The sequence below is a fragment of the Phascolarctos cinereus genome, unplaced genomic scaffold (assembly GCF_003287225.1).
Source record: "Phascolarctos cinereus isolate Bilbo 61053 unplaced genomic scaffold, phaCin_HiC Scaffold_4;HRSCAF=312, whole genome shotgun sequence".
NCBI classification, from domain to species: domain Eukaryota; kingdom Metazoa; phylum Chordata; class Mammalia; order Diprotodontia; family Phascolarctidae; genus Phascolarctos; species Phascolarctos cinereus.
Window position 1 is genome coordinate 87,276,736 of NW_027555847.1, and position 20,853 is coordinate 87,297,588.

Genomic DNA, 20,853 nt, shown 5'->3' on the forward strand with positions numbered 1-20,853 from the left:
AATAGGTACTTAATATCTGTTGACTTTGATCCCATGGGACTCTACCTGAATACAGCTTTTCTAGAGCGAGGGGAAATGAATATTATCTTTTTGGCTGTTTCTGACCAGGAGTCCTAGGGCCAGACTACCCTAGCAGAAAGCTAGCTGCCCCACAGCATGTCTATACACTGGGGTAAGGGGAGGCAGAGTGACAGAGAGATTTCGATCCCTTGTGTTTGGAACTCTGATGACTCAGCAAGTGATGGGCACTTTCCTTTCAGATTCATAATTGATGTTCTCCTCATAAACAGCAGAGCAGCGGCCAGCTCTCCCAAGCACTGCTGTGTATATGGGTTCCCAGACCCACACATTAGCACTTAGCAGGACTGAGAGGACTTCCCTAACGAGGTGGGGGCAGGGGCTAACACAGCATCTCGCTGCTCAGAAGCCCTGATGACAGCAGCAGCCTTCGCCCAACAGCTAATGAGCTAATCTAGCCCAGGCACAGGCCCAGGGAAAATGCCAAAAGCCAGAAGTCCAGTAAGATTAAAGGCACAGTCTAATAATAAAGAATAAGCAAAGGTTATCTTTCTAAAGCAGGTAAAGGGTATGAAGCAGATACTGAAGGAAAAGAGGAAAAAGGAGGCTCATATCTGGGAACTCTTTGGGCTCTATATCTGGCAGGGGAGAAGGGAATGGGGGCAGTTTTCTAGGAACAGAACATGATGCAAAGATGTGCCCTCAGGATGGGAAATTAGTATTGTTACTTTTCTTATAGTCTCTCACTCTGGATGGGGCTGCACGTTAAGAGACGGCATGAAGCCAAAGGGACCTCTTGGACCCAAAAGGACTGGCTTTCAGTGGCCCTACTGACCACCCCAGCTCTAAGGCTCAAAAGACACCATTCTTACCCACTTTGGACACCGGCTGAGCTTCTCCTCTGTGTCTTTCAAGGCCAGGGCATACTCATTCACGTCATCAGAAACACCCACCATCTAGGATCAAACCAGCACAGGGAAACAACTCCTTTATCTGCCCTCCTGAGGTAAGCCTAATAGCCCTGGTCATACCAAGTCCAGAGCCACTCTCTTCATGAACAAACCCTGCCCATCCCTGCCCTTTAACCCTCCTCTTACAGGCTCAAGGATGAACATTCCATAATTAACTATAATTTGGGGGAAGGGGAGAATCAAAGAAAAATTCCTGAAAATAGCCTTGCCACACTGCATGTACACACAGATGATTCTAGGGCCAACCTAAAGAGAAGGATATAGATTTAAGTTTTAAGGGGCCTCAGCAAAGTTGATCTTTTGTCCTCCCTCAAAACCCACTGTTCACAGAGTCCTATCTCACCCCACCCACCAGGGTAACTCTAGATGAGGAAATCTTTTCTTAAAGCTCCTCCCACCCCGCAGTCTGTCTCATTCTGTTTCCTAAATAAGCTACAAGAGCGTGCAGATCTTCCCAGGACACCCATGGACCAGGATGACCAACTCTGCAGGGCCAAGGCTCTGGTTTCCAGGTGTGGAGAAGGGATCTCTAGCTCAGCCCCACCGGAGCCAGAAGAAACTGGTAGGACCAGGGAGCTTTCTGTTGTCAAGTAGCTACTTCCCATCAAGCTCTGCCAGGAAGCCCAGGTCTGAACTCTGCTGGGTCAGCAGAAGTCAATCCCCTGCTCACCTTGCCCAGCTGCTGGTGAACACTCAGGTTGTACATCATGATGACCCCATCCAGAATCTCTAGTAGAGAGTTCTCCGTAAGGGGCTGATCTGGTTCCTCTGGGGGCCTCCCCAATAATAGGCCTTCATTCCCATGGCTCCCTTCAACTGCACAGGGAAAAGAGGCTTAGGACAACAATCAGTCTCCCTTGCCCCTTCCCTAAAGCGATGGAGCAAGAGGGCTTCCCACGAGTCATCAGTTACCTCCTTTCAATGGCTGCCCCAGCCACACAAGGAGAATAGTGCCCCAAACAGAAACACACTACAGTGCAACTGAGGACAAGTCAGGGATCCTCAAGTCAGGCAGTTTGGGACAACAGGCAGGGTCACACAAACAACACGGCTTAAATGGGCAAGCCCACTCTAATATGACTAGGCCTGGATGTCTAGGGGGAGGAGAACCAGCTGAATGAAGGCTTATGGTCTCTTGTCTACCTTAGGAACTATGACTCACAGCCCTTCACACCTCTAAAATAAAATTAAATTCAATGAGTATAAATGAAACATCTTACACTTGATTTAACAAAATAGGCTTGGAAAACCAATAGGAGTCAAGAGTATAATTTGACAGCCAAATACACTAATGCAAGCGTAGGCTGCATTCAGAGAAACAGGATCCAGACCAAAGGAGCTAACAGTCCTGTTATACTCTGCTCTGATCAGATCATAACTGGGCACCACGTTTTGGACAGCTTAGACCACATCCACAGGAGGACAAGCCTGCCATGAAGGGAGCACCTGAAGGAGCTGGGGATGCTTAGCCTGGGGGGTGGGGAGGGCTGACATATAATCACAACCGGAAAGGCTGTGATGTAGAAGAACGGATAGATTTAAGTCTACTTGTCCAAAGAGTTGTAACTGCACAGAGGCAAATTGCAGTGCAATATAGGGTAAAACTTCTCAATGAAAACTGTCCCCAAATGGAGAGTGGTTGAGTTCCCTGTCACTGGACATCTTCCTGAGAAGAATGGATGATCTCTCGTCAGAGATGCCACAGAGGAGAGATTCTCGTTCAGAGTGTGGAATAGAGGATTTTTGAAGCCTCTTCCAACGTGGAAGTTGTGTGATGCCCTGTTGGATCCCTGTAGGGTCCTACAAAGAGCAGCAGGGAAAGCCCATGGTACAAGTACTTTCACAAGGTCAGATCTGGGCAAAAGCAGTGGGGAGAGCTATTTTTAAAGCATCAATTTCCTCATTTCATCTCCTCACTCCTGAAGGTGCTCTTCCCAAACCCACATGCAGCCATTAGTGGTCACCTAAACCCAGGGCAGGGCTGGGTCAGAGGCTGAGGGGACAGAATATTTTCCTGAAGTTTGCCTGGGCATTGATCCAGGCCCTTGAGGATAAGAGTCTCCTGACGACCCCCAGTCCCTTCTGGAGTACTTGGCTCCTTACTGACAGAATGCAAAGTCAGAGGAAGCAGCATCACTTCCAGGATTCCAGAGCCAGCCAACAGGGCAGGGACCTGCTACCTCATCACCAGCATGGGAAGAAGAAAGGCCCAGAAAACTACCGACCACCCCTATCACCCCCTACGAGACATGGAAGCCCAACTGGCAGGCTGCCAAGGCCACAGTCCCGAGATCTGGGCAACAGAACACTTCATTCTGAGGAAGAAGTCTTAGGGAGTCTTGGGTCTTAATGAGAGCCATCAGGGTCCTTGGAAGACTGGCTCTGTCAATCCCAAATCCCCTTCAGGAAGGGGCCAAATCCAATGGGATTTGTTACCCTGGGTATAGGGGCATCCTCTCATAAGGTCCTTTGCTGTAATACCAGTCTTATCCACTTCTCATCTTTGTCCTCTCTGGTCCTTCCTCCACACAACTTGCAAAAGAATCTTTCTAATGTATAAGTTCAACTATGTCACTCCCTTACTCAAAAATCTTCTGTGGGTCCCTACTGACTATAGGACAACAAATAAATAAATAAATAAATAAATAAATGAATGAATGAATGAATGAATGAATGAATACATAAATAAATAAATTCTTGAGTCTGGCATATAAAGCCCCCTGGTTCCAAGCAACCTGGCATATAAGGCCCTCTGGTTCCAACCAACCTTTGTGGCCTCATTTCACTCTACTGTCTTTCAAGAATTTTCCATTTCAGAAAACCAGACCATTCACTAATTCTCCAAACTCACTAGGCCACCTCCTCTCTCCATAGCTTTCAGAGGCTACCCCCTTGAAGGTGCTCAGAACAAACCACCTCCATCTGCTGAAATCCTATTCTGCCTTCAGAGCTCAACTCAAATGCCACTTCCTCCCTGAGGCCTTCCTTGATCCTTACAAATGAAAGTAACTCTTCACTCTTAAAATTTCCTTCCGGCTCTGTCTCTCCTTTGCTCTAGCATGTTCTACCTTATACTAGACTTATTCCTGTAGAATAGTACCAATAGATTGCAAGCTCATTTAAAGCATGGACTGTCTCACTTTTCAACTGTATATCCCCAGGGCTAAGTGCTTGGTAGACCCTTCAAAGATGTCTGTTGATTTGAACTGTCACAGCACCCCCCCATGCCCCATTACATACTATCCTCCTCTGTTCTCTGCTCCACGTTCAGTGTTCGGATTTTCACTTTTTCCATGGTGCCCAAGGGCCTGCGGGGGTTCATGAGGCTCACGGCTGCTGTGCTGAGGAAGCGGTTGGCCCTGCTCAGTGTTGGGGAGCTAAGCCAACTAGGCCTGGCCAGGGCCCCTCCAATAGCTAGAGCAGCCACAGGGCGCTGAGAAAGAAGAGAGACCAATCACACTGGGAGTCTCCCCAGTGTTTCCCCCCCCCCGAAAAAACCACCCCATTAGGCAGAGCTTAGCTCTCTCAAGTTAGTGAGGTAGCTGTGGTGTGGTTAGGGTTAGAAAGAGCATTCGACTAGGAGAAGATATGTTCTTTTCCAGATCTTGCACTTACTAGGAGGTGAAACCTTGTACAAATCACCTCTCTGAGCCTTATTTTCCTTTTTTGTAATGAAGGCAAGGACTGTGTGAACTTTATATCACCTCTAGCATCTAGCACAGTGCTTTGTACACAAGGATTTAATGAGTACTTGTTGAATGAATAAAAGAATGACCAGACCTGCATATTTAACAGGGATATTGAGAACATAAAATAAGATAATGGTTACAGATGGTGTTTTACAAACTATTAAACATTGTATACGTAGCACTATTATCTTCTGGGAAATAAATGGGAAAGAGTGAAGGTAGGACCACTATCCCAAAGGAAGACAGCCATAGAAATTCTGTTTTCACGTAGGTCTTCAAGGAACTCCACAGGCCTGAGGCTAGGGAAGAGGAGAAATTCAGAAAGGATGCTTTGTGCCCCAAAGCAGGGGGTGGGGAGTGATGTCATCTCAGTGAGAGCTGCTCTGCATCTAGGCCCCTCTCTGGGAGTCTAACCTGGGTGTCCTGGGAGAAGTCTTCCCAGAGATGACCTAAGTCACCTAGATTAGAAGAATACTTTGGGATAAACCCAGGGGGATATGAGAGGTCCAAAGAGAGGGCAAGAAAAAGTATTTAAGGAAGGGTCACCTGTGCAGTTGCTGCAGCTGACTCATCATCCTCATCAAGGTCATCCATGGTGATGGCTTGCAGCTCTGAGGGGTCGATCAAGATGTTTGCCTTCGATGCCAGGTCATCTGGGAGAAAGGGCATGGGCATGGGGGTTGGTCTCAGGCTTTGGGATGGTGGGCAACAAAGCCTGACACTCTTTGTTCCTGCAGCACACAGAACTGAGAGCTGTCCAAGGCCCCAGAGAGTGGGGCAGCCAACTCAGGGTGAGGTCTTCCACTGAGCCACATGCAGGTTACACAGTTTCTTCCAGTGTCCAGCAGTCAAGAAAAAGGGCCACACTTAAAGGGAAGTAAGTGACTGAAAACACTTTTGTCTGCACCTCTTTAATGTCCTTATCTTGTATTAGCAGTGTGTTACAGCTTCAGCTATCCATGTCTGTGTATTAACTCCAATAGATCATAATTTTCACCTGAGCAAGGAGAGTCTTATCTAAACTCCACCTACCTCACCCAGCTGAGCAATTCAATTCAAAGCATTTAGAAAGCACTCCCTGTGTGCCTGGACTAGTCTAGGCACTGGGGGGGGGGGTATACATACAAAATAAAAAATAGTCCCTACATTCTGGAGGATGGAATAGGGACAAGGAAGACTTGATGCCTAGGGACATGGCAGAAAGAGCAAAGGACTGGGCATAAGGAGAGCCTGGGGCTGGCCTGGGTCTACCATTACCCAGCTGTGTGACCTAAAACTTCTGTGCCTCCATTTTGTCCCAGGTCCCTGGCCTGTGAGAACCTGAGTGCAGAGAGGGAGCTTATTGGCCCAATCATCTTCAGAGCCCCAGGCACTGACCACTGAATCTGTGTCTATTTGTTGAATTGGACTGCTCTGCCTGCCTCCCAAGGCTGTTGAGAAGACCTAATGTGATAACAGATGTTCAAGGGCTTAAAAAAGAATTATAAGTCTGTATGAATATACAGTATCATTGACACCATGAAACCTCAGTCAGGAAACAGATTCCACTCCCTATCTGTAGACTAAATGAGATTCTCTGGCTCCCTCTGCTGAAAAGGGGACTGTGCAACATGGACCAAGTGTGAAAAGTGGTCTGGGAATTGACCAAGATGAGAATGTAGGAGCCTAGGGGAAACCAGAGGCCATGAAGACAGCACAACCGTATGCAGCTTTCAGAGATACAGATGTCCAGATCTTCATTTTGTCCTCTAAGGCTTCCCTTAGTAGGGTCAGCTATAAACCGGTATGTGAGACCTGATCTAAAAAGCCAGGAAGGCTCCTTCCACACAAATCATCCCTTCTTTTTCTGGATCTGTAGCACTGAGGTCCTAATGAAGAAGGCTATCCTCCTACAAGCTAAATTCAACCAATCTGCCACTTACAGTCACAGACCCCTCCAGATTTAAGACTCTGTCTCCTTCCCTGCCCTTCCTCTTTATGCCCAGGACCAGAATTATAAAGCTGAAAGAAACCTCAGAGGTCATCTAATACAATTCTTATCTGAAAAGTGGTCATACAGATGCTGCCTAAAGACCTACAATGATGGGGAACTCACTGCTTCACAAAGGAGTCCATTCCACTTTTGGACAGCTCTCTTTATTAGGGAGTTTCTCCTTAGTAATCATGTTCTCCCTAAATTTCCTCCAGGTTAAACATCTTCTGCTTATTTAACCAATCTTCACATGGCACTGACCACTCTGTTCTGGACACACACTAGTTTATCAACGTCCTTTGTCAGGGTGGGGCCCTGAATGGAATATGGTACTCCAGGCCAGGGTCTATCAGCATCTAGACTTTAAGATATCATGCCTCTTAACACAGTCTCAGATAGCATAGTTTCTTTGGCTGCCATGTTACACCACTGATGCATGTCAAAGTTACAGCCACTAAACCCCTGGATCCCTTTCACTGAATTATTGTCAAACCAGGTGTCCTCTACCTTGAACCTGTACAGTCAAGGATTTTAACCCAAGTGTGGGACTTTCAATTTATTACCATGAAATTTCATATCCTTCTATTCAGAGCATTATGCTGGCCTGCTGAAATCTCTTTGGGTTTTCACTCAAGCATACAACACTGGTTATTCTTCCCAGTTTAATTACTTAGATGTATAATTTCCGTTTTGGAAAGATCTAAGAAGCCATGGAGATCAGAGGAAATGGCTAGTCCACCATCTTGTTGCTTACATGACCCATTAGTCTCTTCCCAATTTAACGTCACTCACAAATTTGATAATCATGCTCGTTATGCCTTCATCCATGTGAATGGAATAATAAATATCATAACCTTGGGTTACTCCAATGGAGATCTACTTCATCACCTCTCTTTGGGGTGACCCACCCAAATCTACCTAAAAACCATGCTATCTTTTCTATATGCCTCCAGCTGGTTCACAAGCATGACAGATTATGCCTGAATTTCAGTAATGCATTTGACAATGTCTATAGGATTCTCCTGATCTGCAAAGTAATACTGTCAAAAACAGGAAATGAGCTTGGTCTGGCATGACTAGTTCTTGATGAATCCATGCTGGCTTTGAGAAATGACCACTAGCTCCAGTGGGCCCTGCCTGCTCAGATATGTCCTGTCAGGCCTCACACAAACATACCTTTGAGGGTTTTCTTAAGATGAGACAGAAGGCCCCCTAGTCGCTGCAGGTCAAAGTAATCCACCTTTCCATTATAGAAGAGTTGTGGGGGGACGTAGGCTTCTGCAGAAAGAGAGAACAAAATTATTTTGTCAAAAGAGAATCTGAATATTCTTCCTCAGGTCCAGCAAGGAGAGACTCTGAAACTCTTGATATTTGGTTTTCTACCTTCACATAAAGGAAGAGAACCCCAGGGTTCTGACTCCAGGACTGACCATTCAGTTCTCTATTGATTTCATCATTACGGGAGGCAATACAGAACTGTGGAAAGAGTGCTATATCTGGTATTAGAGGACCTGGGTTCAAATCCTGGTTTTGCCATGTACTACCTGTGTGCCTTTCACCTAAACTCTCCATGCCTCAGTTTCCTCACCAGTAAAATGAGATAGTGATCTCTTGGGTGCCTTTGAATTCTAAAGTAAGATCCTCCTTGTCACAGGATGGGGACTAGAGGAGTAATTAAAACCATCAATCAACAGGCATTTATAAAGGGCCTACTATGGGCTAGGTACTGCACTAGGTTCTGGGAATATATAAATACAAACAGTGTGACAATCTGTATTCTGAAATGTCTTATGTCCTAATTGGGAGACTCTGTGTGTGTGTGTGTGTGTGTGTGTGTGTAGGTATATATGTATATGTGTACATATGTATACATGTGTATATATGTATATATATATATATATATGTATATGTGTGCATATAAAATATATAGATATATCTATGTGTGTAGACACATATACACAAGAATATATGATAGGTGTCCCAAAAGCCTTGGTGTTATTTAAAGCTATCGAGGACAAAAACTGCACTAAGCCTTAACAAAATAAATACGATGAGAATAAACATAAAGAAACACAAGCTAATTAAATACCAGTTCGGTTAGAAAGCTGAGGCACTAGCCGTTGGGGTACCAACCAGGGAAGGCTGCATGTAGGAGGCAGCACTTGAGCTTCATTTTGAAGGAAGGCAGGGATTCTATGGGCTTGGAGAGTAGGCACTACAAAAGCATGGAGATGAGAGAGGGCTGGGTCTGAGGAACAGAGAGGACAGCTGGGATGGACTGAAGGATGTGGGAGGGGGAGTAATGTCCACTGAGGCTGAAAACATGAGTAAAGAGCTTTAAGAGTTACACAGAGAGGTTTACATTTTACCCCAGAAGCAATAGGGAGCCACTGGAGTTGCCTGAGGGATATGGTTAGGCCTGAGGTAAAATGCTTTGGCAACAGTGTGTAGTACGGATAAAATGGGAAGAGACTTGAGGTAGGAAGGACAGAACAATTAGGAGGCCACTGCAATGTTCTAGAAGAGAGGGGATGATGGCTGGAAGGAAGGTGGCGGTGGTGTGAGCAGAGAGAAAGGGGTCTGATGCAAGAGACATTGTGGAAGGAGAAAAGGGAAGATTTGGCAAATGACTAGATATGTGGGATGAGGAAGAGTGAGGAGTTGATAGTAACACCGAGGTTATGAACCTGAGTGACTGAGAAAATGTTGGTACTTTTGACAGAAAGAGGAAGTTTGTAAGAGGGGCAGGTTTGGGGGAAAAGATAAGGAGTTCTGTTTTGAACATGCTGAGTTTTAAAGTTCTCAGTCCTCGTTCCCCTTGACTTCTCTGTAGCCTTTGAAACTATTGATCATGCTCTCCTCCTGGACACTCTCTTCTCTCTAGATTTTCAGGACACAGATCTCTCCTGGTTCTCCTCCTACCTAGCTCACCGCTGTTTCTCTGTGTCCTTTGTTGGATTCTCCTCCAGATCACACCCCCTAACCATAGGTGGAACCCAAGGTTCTGTCTTTGGCCCTCTTCTCTTCTCCTTCTATACAACTTCACTTGGTGATCTTTCCGATCCCACAGATTTAATGACCACCTCTACGCTGATGCCTCTCAAATTCACCTTTCTTGCCTACCCCAGTCTCCCTTGACCTCTAATCTTGCATCTCCAGCTACATTACAGATATCCTGAACTGCATGTCCAATGGACATCTTAAACTCAATATGTCTACAACAGAACTCATTATCTTCCCCTCACACACACACCCCTCTTCCCTATTACTGTAGAGGGTAACACCATTCTCCCAGTCCCTCACACTTGCAACCTAAGAGTCATTCTTGATTCCTCACTACCTCTCAGCCCCCATGTCCAATCTGTTGCTAAAGCCTGTCGATTTCACCTCTGCAACATCTCTCAAATATGCCCCCTTCTCTCCTCTGTCACTGAAACCATCCTGGGGCAGGCCCTCACCACCTCATGCTTGGACTAATGCAATAGGTTGCTGGTGGGTCTGCCTACCCCAAGTGTCTTCTCACTCCAATCCATCTTAAGCCACTAAAGTGGCTGGTCAGACCATGTCACACACACTCCCACTCCCCCCATAAACTCCAGTGGCTTCCTACTGTCTCCAGGTGCAAATACAAAATGCTGTTTGGCATTCAAAGTCCTTCATGACCTTGCCTTTTCCACCTTTCCAGTCTTCTTCCATCTTCCTCCCTAGCACATCCTCTTCAATCCAGTGACACTGGCTTCCTGGCTGTTCCACAAACAAGACATTCCATTTCTTGGCTCTGGGTATTTTCTCTGGCTATCTCCTATACCTGGAATGTTTTCCCTCCTCTGCTCTGACTACTGACCTCTCTGACTTTCTCTAAGTTGCAACTAAAATCCCACCTTTTATAGGGCATCTTCCCTAACCCCTCTTAATTCTAGTGCCTTCCCTCTGCTAATTATTTCCTATTTATCCTGTATATAACTTATTTGCATGTTGTCTCCTCCATTGGACTGTTAATTCCTTGAGGACAGGGACTGTCTCTTGCCTCTTTTTGTATCCCCAGCACCTAGCCCAGTGTCTGGCCCATAGCAGGCTCTTAATAAATATTTACTGAGTGATAGGATCATAGGTTTAGGGCTGGAAGGTACCTAAAAGGCCATCTGGTTGAATCTCCTGATTTTACAGGTGAAGAGATTAAGACAAAGAGAGGTTATATAACTTGTAGAGGGTCCCCTGGCTAGTAACCGTCAGGTGGGATCTGAACCCACTTTTTAGTTCCAAGTCCTACACTCTGTTTCCTTCAAACAGTAGATAACTCTGAAGTAACACTACTCACAGGGAAAGGGGAACAATTTGGTTGAAGTTTTTTATTTTACATACACATAAAAATCATTTAATTTGCAGTCATTGACTGAAGGTAAATACTGCTGCCAAAGTCTCTCATTCTTAAGTTAGTTCATATTTTTAACAGTTTTCTTGTTACAAAAATGTTATTAATGCCTTCTCTGGTTCCTGTCCAAGTGAGTCATTTCCACAAATAAAATACCTGGTTGTGTTTTGTTTGAATGATAGGAGTGGGAAGGGGAGGGCCAGACCGAGGTGTTTCCTAGGCAGTCAGTGACGCTGAACTGGAGCTCGGAAGGAAGATGAAGGTTGGACAGAAAAGATCATAATATCAAAGATCTCCAACTGAAACTTGGAAGCCATCTAAACAGCTCCTCATTTTGCAGATGAGGAAACTGAGGTCAAGAGAGGGTACAGAAGTTGCCTAAAGTCGCAAATGTAAAAAGTATCAGAGACAGGATTTGAACCCAGGTCCTCTGATTCTGGAGCTAGTGCTGCCTCCCTGACTGTGAGCCATCTACATAGAGATAATAATTAACTTCACAGGAGCTGAGCAAGTCACAAAGAGAAAGAAAGGACAGAAAAAAGGAAGAAGCTCAGGATAGAGCCTTTGGAAAAACCTAGAGTTAGAGGATCTGCTATATCTGATGAGGGAGCAAAGGAGAATGAGAAAGAGTGCTCAGAGACACAGGAGAAGAAGCAGGAAAGTAGCTCCATTAAAATCCAGAGAAGAGTGTTCAGGGAGAGAGGAAGGTGGCAGAGAGGTCAAGAATGAGGACTGAGAAAAGACCATCAGGTTTGGCAATTAAAAATCACTGGTAACTTGAAAGAGAGAAAGTTTCAGGTGAGTGATGAGGTCAGAGGGCAGACTGCAAAGGGCTGAAGAATGCATGAGATGAGGAGAAATAGTGGCAATGAGTGCAGAGAGCTTTTCTGCTTTTTCAAGGAGTTTGTCTGAGAAAAGGAAAGGAGATTAGGATGATATTTTGAGGGCATGGTACAGTCTAGTCAAAGTTTTTTAAGCATCAGGCAGATCTGGTCTTGTCTGGAGGCAGGAGGGAAGAAAAAAGGAGGAAGGAAGGGGGAGAGAGGAAAGGGAAGAGGGAGGGAGACGGAGAAAGAAGAGAGAGAGGGGGAGAGACAGACAGACAGACACAGAGAGAGAGAGAGACAGACAGACAGACAGACACAGAGAGAGAGAGAGAGAGAGAGAGAGAGAGAGAGAGAGAGAGAGAGAGAGCAAGAGCGAGAGATGTTTGAGGGGTATATGTTATGGAGAAGATAGGAGAAGACACGATTAAGGGCATATGTAGAGGGCTTGGCCCTAGCAAGGAGAAGAGCCTTCTCATAATCAGAGGCTTAATGAAAGGAGGAGAATGTGAGAGATGTTAAGGAGTATTAAAAGAGATGGGAAGAAGACGCTCTCAGTAAATTATGAGAAAGCTGAGAAGAAGGAAGAGGAGGAGGTATGGGAGAAGAGAGTTTGGCATAGTTTCTGTGGGGAGTAACACAGGGAATTAATTAGGGAAGAATAAAAAGACTGTCTTGCTGCAGTAAGGGTGCCCCCTCCTCAACCCCCACTGAATTATATAACATTAACACATGGTATATCTAGTCAGCAAGGTTGTATGACTTCTTCCAGCTCCATTCAGGAGCATGTGAGTAAAAGTAGAAGGGGTGGATGGGGGGGCAATCAGGGGTTAGAGTGATAAAGACCCAGAAAGGATATGAGTGTTAGGGGCAGTTGGAGAATCCAACTAGAAGCAAACTGGGACTAAGATAGAATAGCAGATTAGAGATGTAAGGAAGGAGCAGGCATCCCAGGAGGGCTCTCAGGTCTCCCTTATTAGGCACAAATTTGATCATGGTAGAACTGGTATACCTCTGAAACCCACTTTATTTTTTCCCCTGGTTTGCCAGCAACAAATCATCATAAAATCTCCAGTGGGCATCATGTTTTACTGAACTTCATAGCTAAAAGGGACCTCAAAGGTAACTAATTCAACCAATACCTTTATAAGAATCTCCTCTACAATATCCCCAATAACCTCTACCAGAAGACTTCTGCTGATAAGGAATTCACTACCTCACAAAACAACTCACTTCACTTTGGGACAGCTCTATAATTGCTAGGAAGTATTTCCTTATATTGACCTGAAATTTGCTTTTTTGCAGCTTTTAGAAGAAAGGCAGCAGATAAATTGCTGGGAGCTGATTTCTTTCTTTTTTTTTATTATTAAATGCCAGATTAGCACTTGAACCCTTTACTTTATTAGCTAGACAGATTACATCCTACTAGAGATTTCTGATAGTCTTTGTTCTTCCCTAGTGAATGAAAAGAGAGAGGAAGAATCAAGGAATACAACATTAAAGAATAGAAATAATAAATTAAGAAGAGTCTCTAAAATGCCTTTTATTCATTTATATATGTGAGTGTAAATATGTATATATGTGCATATATACATGTATAAATTTGCAAATTCAATACATATTTCAACATACCTGTGATTTTTAAATCATATATCACTTTAATGTGGTATCTGAAAACACTTAGCAAAGAACATTTTATATTAAAACCCCAAGTGGGGTCACGCAGAGTTGGACACAACTGAAAAATTGCTGAACAACATAGTTTCTGAATAGGTCACAGCAATGGGAGCTGCTCTCTAAGGCCTTAGAGAGGCCAAGAAGAGCAGACCCCTAAGGAAAGTTCCCTGTGATGGTAGTGAAAGAGTTCCTCTATTTCACTCAAGAAAAGGGTGTCATTACATGTTTTGGAAAGGCAAGGAGGTCTGACTGGAGGGAAGAGTAGTCAAATTCCTCTATCTACCACCTTCAAAGCCTTGCATGGCCATAACAGCAACAGACTCTGGGTAGGAGAAGTGAGACTTTAGGAATAAAGGCAATTAAGTGCAAGAGCCACTGATACAACAACTTTAAAAGCTAATGATCATTCACTATAATGTAGGTTGTGAGGGGATTTAAGCGATCACACAGTCCTGAAATGGAAGCAATGTGATTAAAAAGATGCTGGAGAAAGCGTGAGCAAATAGCTTTTGATTGTGTTTCAGAATAAGCCATAGGCCGCGGTGTGATACAGCAGAAGGCAGGAGAAGGCCTTAGAGTGAGTGGCTCTGCCACTCACCCTCTCTTGCGCCTTCATCTCTCTGTACCAGTTTTCTGCTCTGTAAGATGAAGGGGGTAACCTGGAAGCTCTCTAAGGTCCCTTCTGGTGCTGACATTTTGTGAGTCTATAACTATCTGCTAAATTAACAAATGAATTGACATATTGGAGGGAAACCTACCTAGGTAACTCCATCCGTTACCATAGAGGTGACACAGGACACCACATCTCAGAGGGTAAGCAGGACCAAGTGTGTGGGCTCTTGAACAACAGAGCTGAGACAGAGGTCACAGGTTCAGAGAACTCAGGCCTAGAAGGGACCTTGGGGATCACATAGTTCAGAAGTTCTTAACCTGGGGTTTGTAAACTTTTCTCTGTGTGTGTGCATGCATGCAGACAGACAGAGAGAGGAAAAGAGAAGAAGGGATGAAGGGGGAAAGAGAGAGAGAGAGAGAGAACACTGTATTTTAAAATAATTGGTTTCCTTTGTAATTGTGCATTTAAAACCATCCTTTTGAAAAGGGGATCATCGGCTTCATTAGCCTGCCCAAGGGGTACATGACACAAAAAAAGTTAAGTCCTGCTCTGATGGCAGAGAAAAGCCAGGAAGTTGCCTGAGCCCTCCCTAGTTTCCCTTGGAAACAATGCAAAATTAAACTTCTAAATGGATTCTGGAGTGACAGACCCTACAAAAAGATGGAGTGAAACAGTTTTCCAGCTTAAGATAACTTAGACGGACTTCAGAAAAGGTCTATCTCACTTGGGTTAAAGGTGAGCGCAGCCCAGTGTACATGCAATCTGGGCAAGCCAGTAGGAGGCTCTTAGCCACAGCACAGATCAACACCTGAGACCCCTTGATCCTAGCTCAGCAGGCCAATGGCAGAGCAGGCCAGCTCGGAAGCCTCCAGCTCCAGAACCCAGAGCACAATGGGCACGTCTAGGCCAGGCCAGCTCAGTGCAGTGGGCAAGCCACCAGCACCTGAGGCCCCAGCACAGAAAGCCAGTGACCAGGCCTCTCGCCCCCAGCACAAGAAGCTTGGGACAGCGCTTCCTGTGCTCCAGGAGCAGAGCTCAATTTTAAAAGCCACAAAATAGGCTAAAAATGAACAAAACCCAGAAAAGAGACCTGACCATAGAAAGCTACTATGGTGACAGAAAAAAAAAATCAAAACACAAACTCAGGAGAGGACAACAATGTCAAAATGCCTACATGTGAAAACTCAAAGGGGATCGTAAATTGGTCTGAAGCCCCACAAACCTTCTTGGTAGAGCTCAAAAAGGATTTAAAAAAATCAAATAAGAGAGGTAGAAGAAAAATTGGGAAAAGAAAGGTGTGCAAGAAAAAGTCAACAGCTTGGAAAAGGAAGGACAAAAATTGACTGAAGGAAACAATTCCTTAAAAAATACAATTGCCCAAATTGGAAAAAAATCCTCTGAAGAAAACAACTCCTTAAAAAGGGGAACTGGCCAAATGGAAAAGGAAGCACAAAGGCCAACTGAAGAAAATAATTCCATAAAAATTAGAACTGGGCAAGTGGAAGCTAATGACTCTACGAGACATCAAGAATCAGTCAAACACAATCAAAAGAATGAAAAAATAGAAAACGTAAAATACCTCACTGAAAAAACAAGTGACCTGGAAAATGGATCCAGAAGAGATAATTTAAGAATTATTGAACTACCTGAAAACCATGATCAAAAAAAGAGCCTGGACAGTATCTTTCAAGAAATTATCAAGGAAACTGTTCTGATATTCCAAAAAGATGGTAAAAGAGTAACTGAAAGAATCCATTGATCACCTCCTGAAAGAGATCCCAAAATGAAAACTCTAAGAAATATTGTAGCCAAATTCTAGAATTATCAGGTCAAGGAGAAAATATTGCAAGCAGCCAGAAAGAAACAATTCAAATATCAAGGAGCCACAGTCAGGATTACACAGGGCCTAGCAGCTTCTACATTAAAGGATTAGAAAGCTTGGAATATATTTTGGAAGGCAAAGGAGCTTGGATTACAACCAAGAATCAACTACCTAGCAAAATGGAGCATTATCTTTCATAGGAAAAAAGGGACATTCAACAAAATAGGGGATTTTCAAACTTTCCTGATGAAAAGACCAGAGCTGAACAGAAAATTCAATCCTCAAATACAAGACTCAAAAGAAGCATAAGAAGGTAAAGAGGAAAGCAAAAAAACCCATGCTATTCAATAACGTTAAACTATTTATAACCCTACCTGGGAAGGGAGACTTATAACTCTTGAGAACTGTATCTCTATTATGGCAGTTAGAAGGAGTATACATAGACAGAGGGTGTGGGTATACGTTGACTTTGATGTGATGATATAAAAAAAATTTAAAGGGTGAAAAAAAAAGGATTGTATTGGGAGAAGAGGAAAGGGAAGGTAGAATAGGGTAAATTATATCACATGAAGAGGTGCAAAACACCAATTACAATAGAGGGAAAGAAGGGAAGGGGGTGAGCATTGTTTGAACCTTACTCTTATCAGATTTGGCTCAAAGAGGGAATAACATACACATGCAGTTCAGTATAGAAATGTATCTTAACCTACAGGGAAGTAGAAAGGGAAAAAGGAAAGAAAAGGGAGTGGAGGCTGATAGAAGGAAGGGCAGTGGTGGTCAGAAGCAAAACACTGGTGAGGAAGGACAGGGAAAAGGAGAGAGAAAAGTATAAACAGGAGGAAAAATAGCATGGAGGGAAATACACAGGTAGTAATCATAACTGTGAAAGTGAATGGGATGAACTTTCCCATAAAATGGAAGCAGATAGCAGAGTGGATTAACAACCAGAATCCTACAATATGTTCTTTACAAGAAACCCATTTGAAACAGAAAGATACACACAGAGTAAAGGTAAAAGGCTGGAGCAGAATATATTATGCTTCAGCTGAAGTAAAAAAAGCAGAGGTAGCAATCCTGATTTCAGACAAAGCAGAAGCAAAAATAGGTCTAATTAAAAGAGATACAGGAAACTTTTGCTAAAAGGTACCACAGACAATGAAGTCATATCAACACTAAACATATATGTACCAAGTAGTATAGCATCCAGATTCTAAGAGGAGATGTTAAGTGAGTTATAGGAAGAAATAGACAGCAAAACTATACTAGTGGGGGACCTCAACATCCCCTTCTCAGAACTAGATAAATCTAACCACAAAATAAATAAGAAAGAAGTTAAGGAGGTGAACAGAATTTAGAAAAGTTAGATATGATAGACCTCTGGAGAAAACTAAATGAGGATAGAAAGGAATATACCTTTTTCCCAGTGGTACATGGTACTACACAAAAAATGACCATGTATTAGGGCATAAAAACCATACAATCAAATGCAGAAAGGCAGAAATATTAAATGTATACTTTTCAGATCATGATGCAATAAAAATTACATGTAATAAAGGGCCATAGAAAGATAGATTAAAAATTAATTGGAAACTTGTGTCAAACAACAAATCATAGAAACAATCAATAATTGCATCAAAGAGAATAATAATGAGACAACATACTAAAATTTATGGGATGCAGCCAAAGCAGTTCTTATGGGAAATTTTATATCTCTAAATGTTTACATGAATAAAACAGAGAAAGAACAGTTCAAGGAATTGGGCATGCAACTAAAAAAGCTAGAAAAAGAACAAATTAAAAATCCCCAATTAAATACCAAATTAAAAATTCTGAAAATCAAAGGAAAGATTAATAAAATTAAAAGTAAGAAAACTATTGAACTAATGAATAAAACTAAGAGCTGGTTGTATGAAAAAATCCCCAATAAAATAGATAAGCCTTAAGTTAATTTGATTAAAAAAAAAAAGAAAACCAAATTAGCAATATCAAAAATGAAAAGGATGAATTCACCACCAATGAAGAGGAAATTAAAGCAATAATTAGGAGCTATTTTGTCCAACTGTGTGCCAATAAATCTGACAATCTAAGTGAAATGGATGAATATTTACAAAAATATAAATTGCTCTGATGAACAGAAAAGGAAATAAAATACTTAACCCCATTTTAGAAAAGGAAATTGAACAAGCCATCAATGAACTCCCTAAGAAAAAATTTCCGGGGCCAGATGAATTTACAAGTGAATTCTACCAAACACTTAAAAAACAATTCCAATACTGTTTTAACTATTTGGAAAAATAGGAGAAGAATGGGATTCTACCAAAGTCTTTTTATGACACAAATATGGTACTGATACCTAAACCAGTAAGAGCCAAAACAGAGTAAGAAAATTATAGACCACTGATTAGAGAAATGCAAATCAAAACTCTGAGGTACCATATCACACTATCAGATTGGCCATGACAAAACAGGAAAATGATAAATGTTGGAGAAGATGTGGGAAAATTGGAACACTAAAGCATTGTTGGTGGAGTTGTGAAATGATCCAACCATTCTGGAGAGCAATTTGGAACTATGCCCAAAGAGCTATAAAAATGTGCATACCCTTTGACCCAGCAATAGCACTTCTAGGGCTATATCCCAAAGAGATCATACAAATTGGAAAAGGACTCACATGTACAAAAATATTTATAGCAGCTCTTTTTGTGCTGGCAAAGAATTGGAAATTGAGAGGATGCCCATCAATTGGGGAATGGCTGAACAAGTTGTGATATATGAATGTAATGGAATACTACTGTGCTATAAGAAATGATGAACAGGCTAACTTCAGAAAAATCTGGAAAGACTTGTATAGTCTGATGCTGAGTGAAATGAGCAGAACCAGGGGAACATTGTACACAGTAGCAGCCACACTGTGTGATGACTAATATTGACAGACTTAACCCTTCTCAGTAATTCAAGGATCTAAGACATCTCCAAAGCCCTCATGATGGAAAATGCTATCCACATCCAAAGAAAGAATGATGGAGTCTGAATGCAGATCGAAGAATACTATTTGCTATTTTTTTTCTTCTGTTGTGTTTCGTTTCCTCTTTCTGGTGGTTCCTCTTATTGGTTCTAATTCTTCCTTACAACATGACTAATGTGAAAATATGTTTAATAGCAATGTTATGTATAGCCTATGTCAGATTGTGTACCATCTTGGGGAGGGAGATAGTGAGGGGGAGAAAAATTTTAAATTCAAAAGCTTATGAAAGTGATTGTTGATAAATCAAAATAAATTAATTAAAAAACAAAAACAAAAACAAAAGGTCAAGAATATCAAGGGAATTAATGGGAAAAAAATGCAAAGGAAGGTGGCCTAGCTATACCAGATCTAAAACCATATTATAAAGTACCAATCATCAAAACTATTTGGTACTGGCTAAGAAATACAGTGGTGGATCAGTGAAATAGGTTAAATACACAGGACACAATAATCAATAACTATAGTAATCTACTATTTAACAAACCAAGAGATTCCACCTTCTAGGATAAGAACTTACTATCTGACAAAAGCTGTGGGAAAATTGGAAAATAGTACAGCAGAAACTAGGCATAAACTAACGTCTCACATTGTATACCAAGATAAGGTCAAAATGGGTACATGAGTTAGACATAAAGAGTGATACCATAACCAAATAAGGAGAGCAAGGAATAGTTTACCTGTCAGATCTATGGAGAAAGGAAGAATTTATGACCAAACAAGAGATAGAGAACATTGTGAAATGCAAAATGGATCATTTTGATTATATTAAATTAAAAAGGTTTTGTATAAACAAAGCCAATGCAACCAAGATTAAGAGGAAAGCAGAAAGACAGGAAACAATTTTTACAGCCAGTGTTTCTGATAAAGGCCTCATTTCTCAAATATATAGAGAACTGAATCAATTTTATAAGAATACAGGTCATTCCTCAATTGATAAATGGTCAAAGGATATAAATAGGCCGTTTTCAAATGAAGAAATTAAAGCTATCTATAGTCATATGAAAAAATGCTCTAAATCACTACTGATTAGAGAAATGCAAATTAAAACAACTCTGAGGTACCTCACACCTATCAATCAGATTGGCTAATATGACAGAAAAGGAAATGATAAATGTTGGAGAAGATATAGGAAAATTGGGACACTAATGCATTGTTGGTGGAGTTGGGAATTGATCCAACCATTCTGGAGGGCAATTTGGAGCTGTGCCCTTTAAAACTGCATACCCTTTGAGCCAGCAATACCATTACTAGGTCTGTATCCCAAAGAAATCATAAAAAAGAGAAAAGGACCCACATGTACAAAAATATTTACAGTAGGTATTTTTGTGGTGGCCAAGAATTGGAAATTTAATGGTGTGCCCATCAAATGGGGAATGGCTGAACAAGCTGTGGTATATGAATATAATGGAATACTATTGTTCCATAAGAAATGATGAGCAGGGGAATTTCAGAAAAACCTGGAAAGACTTATATGAACTGATTCTGAATGAAGTGAGCAGAACCAGGAGGACACTGTCCATAGTAACAGCAACATTATGCAATGACCAACTTTGACAGAATTAGCTCTTCTCAGCAATACAATAATCTAAAACAATTCCAAAAGACTTATGCTATCCACATCCAGAGAAAGAACTATGGAGTCTGAATGCAGATCAAAGTATACTGTTTTCACTTTCTGTGGGGTTTTTTTTGTGGTTTTCCCTTTTGTTTTGTTTCTTCTTTCACAATATGACTACTGTGAAAATATGTTTAATATGATTGTACATGTATAACCTGTATCCGATTGCTTGCTGTCTTGGGGAGGAGGGAGGGAGAAAAATTTGGAACTCAAAATCTTATAAAAGGGAATGTTGAAAACTATCTTTACATG

The 20,853-nt window shown here is 42.2% G+C and overlaps 1 protein-coding gene across 4 annotated transcripts in view; it reads right to left on the reverse strand.

Annotated features, from left to right (window-relative positions):
* The window catches only part of RNF123 (ring finger protein 123), a 139,694-nt gene that overhangs the window by 47,444 nt on the left and 71,397 nt on the right, over positions 1-20,853 (reverse strand). For all 4 annotated transcript variants that reach the window (XR_013485868.1, XR_013485867.1, XR_013485869.1 and 1 more), the window contains exons 21-25: positions 7,827-7,928; positions 5,225-5,331; positions 4,230-4,422; positions 1,660-1,805; positions 891-974 (exon numbers count right to left, since the gene is read on the reverse strand). Coding sequence is in view for 1 of the 4 variants with exons in the window: in XM_078152375.1 (XP_078008501.1) it covers positions 891-974; positions 1,660-1,805; positions 4,230-4,422; positions 5,225-5,331; positions 7,827-7,928 (632 nt within the window). In the remaining 3 variants the exon portion in view is untranslated. The remainder of the gene's footprint in view (positions 1-890; positions 975-1,659; positions 1,806-4,229; positions 4,423-5,224; positions 5,332-7,826; positions 7,929-20,853) is intronic.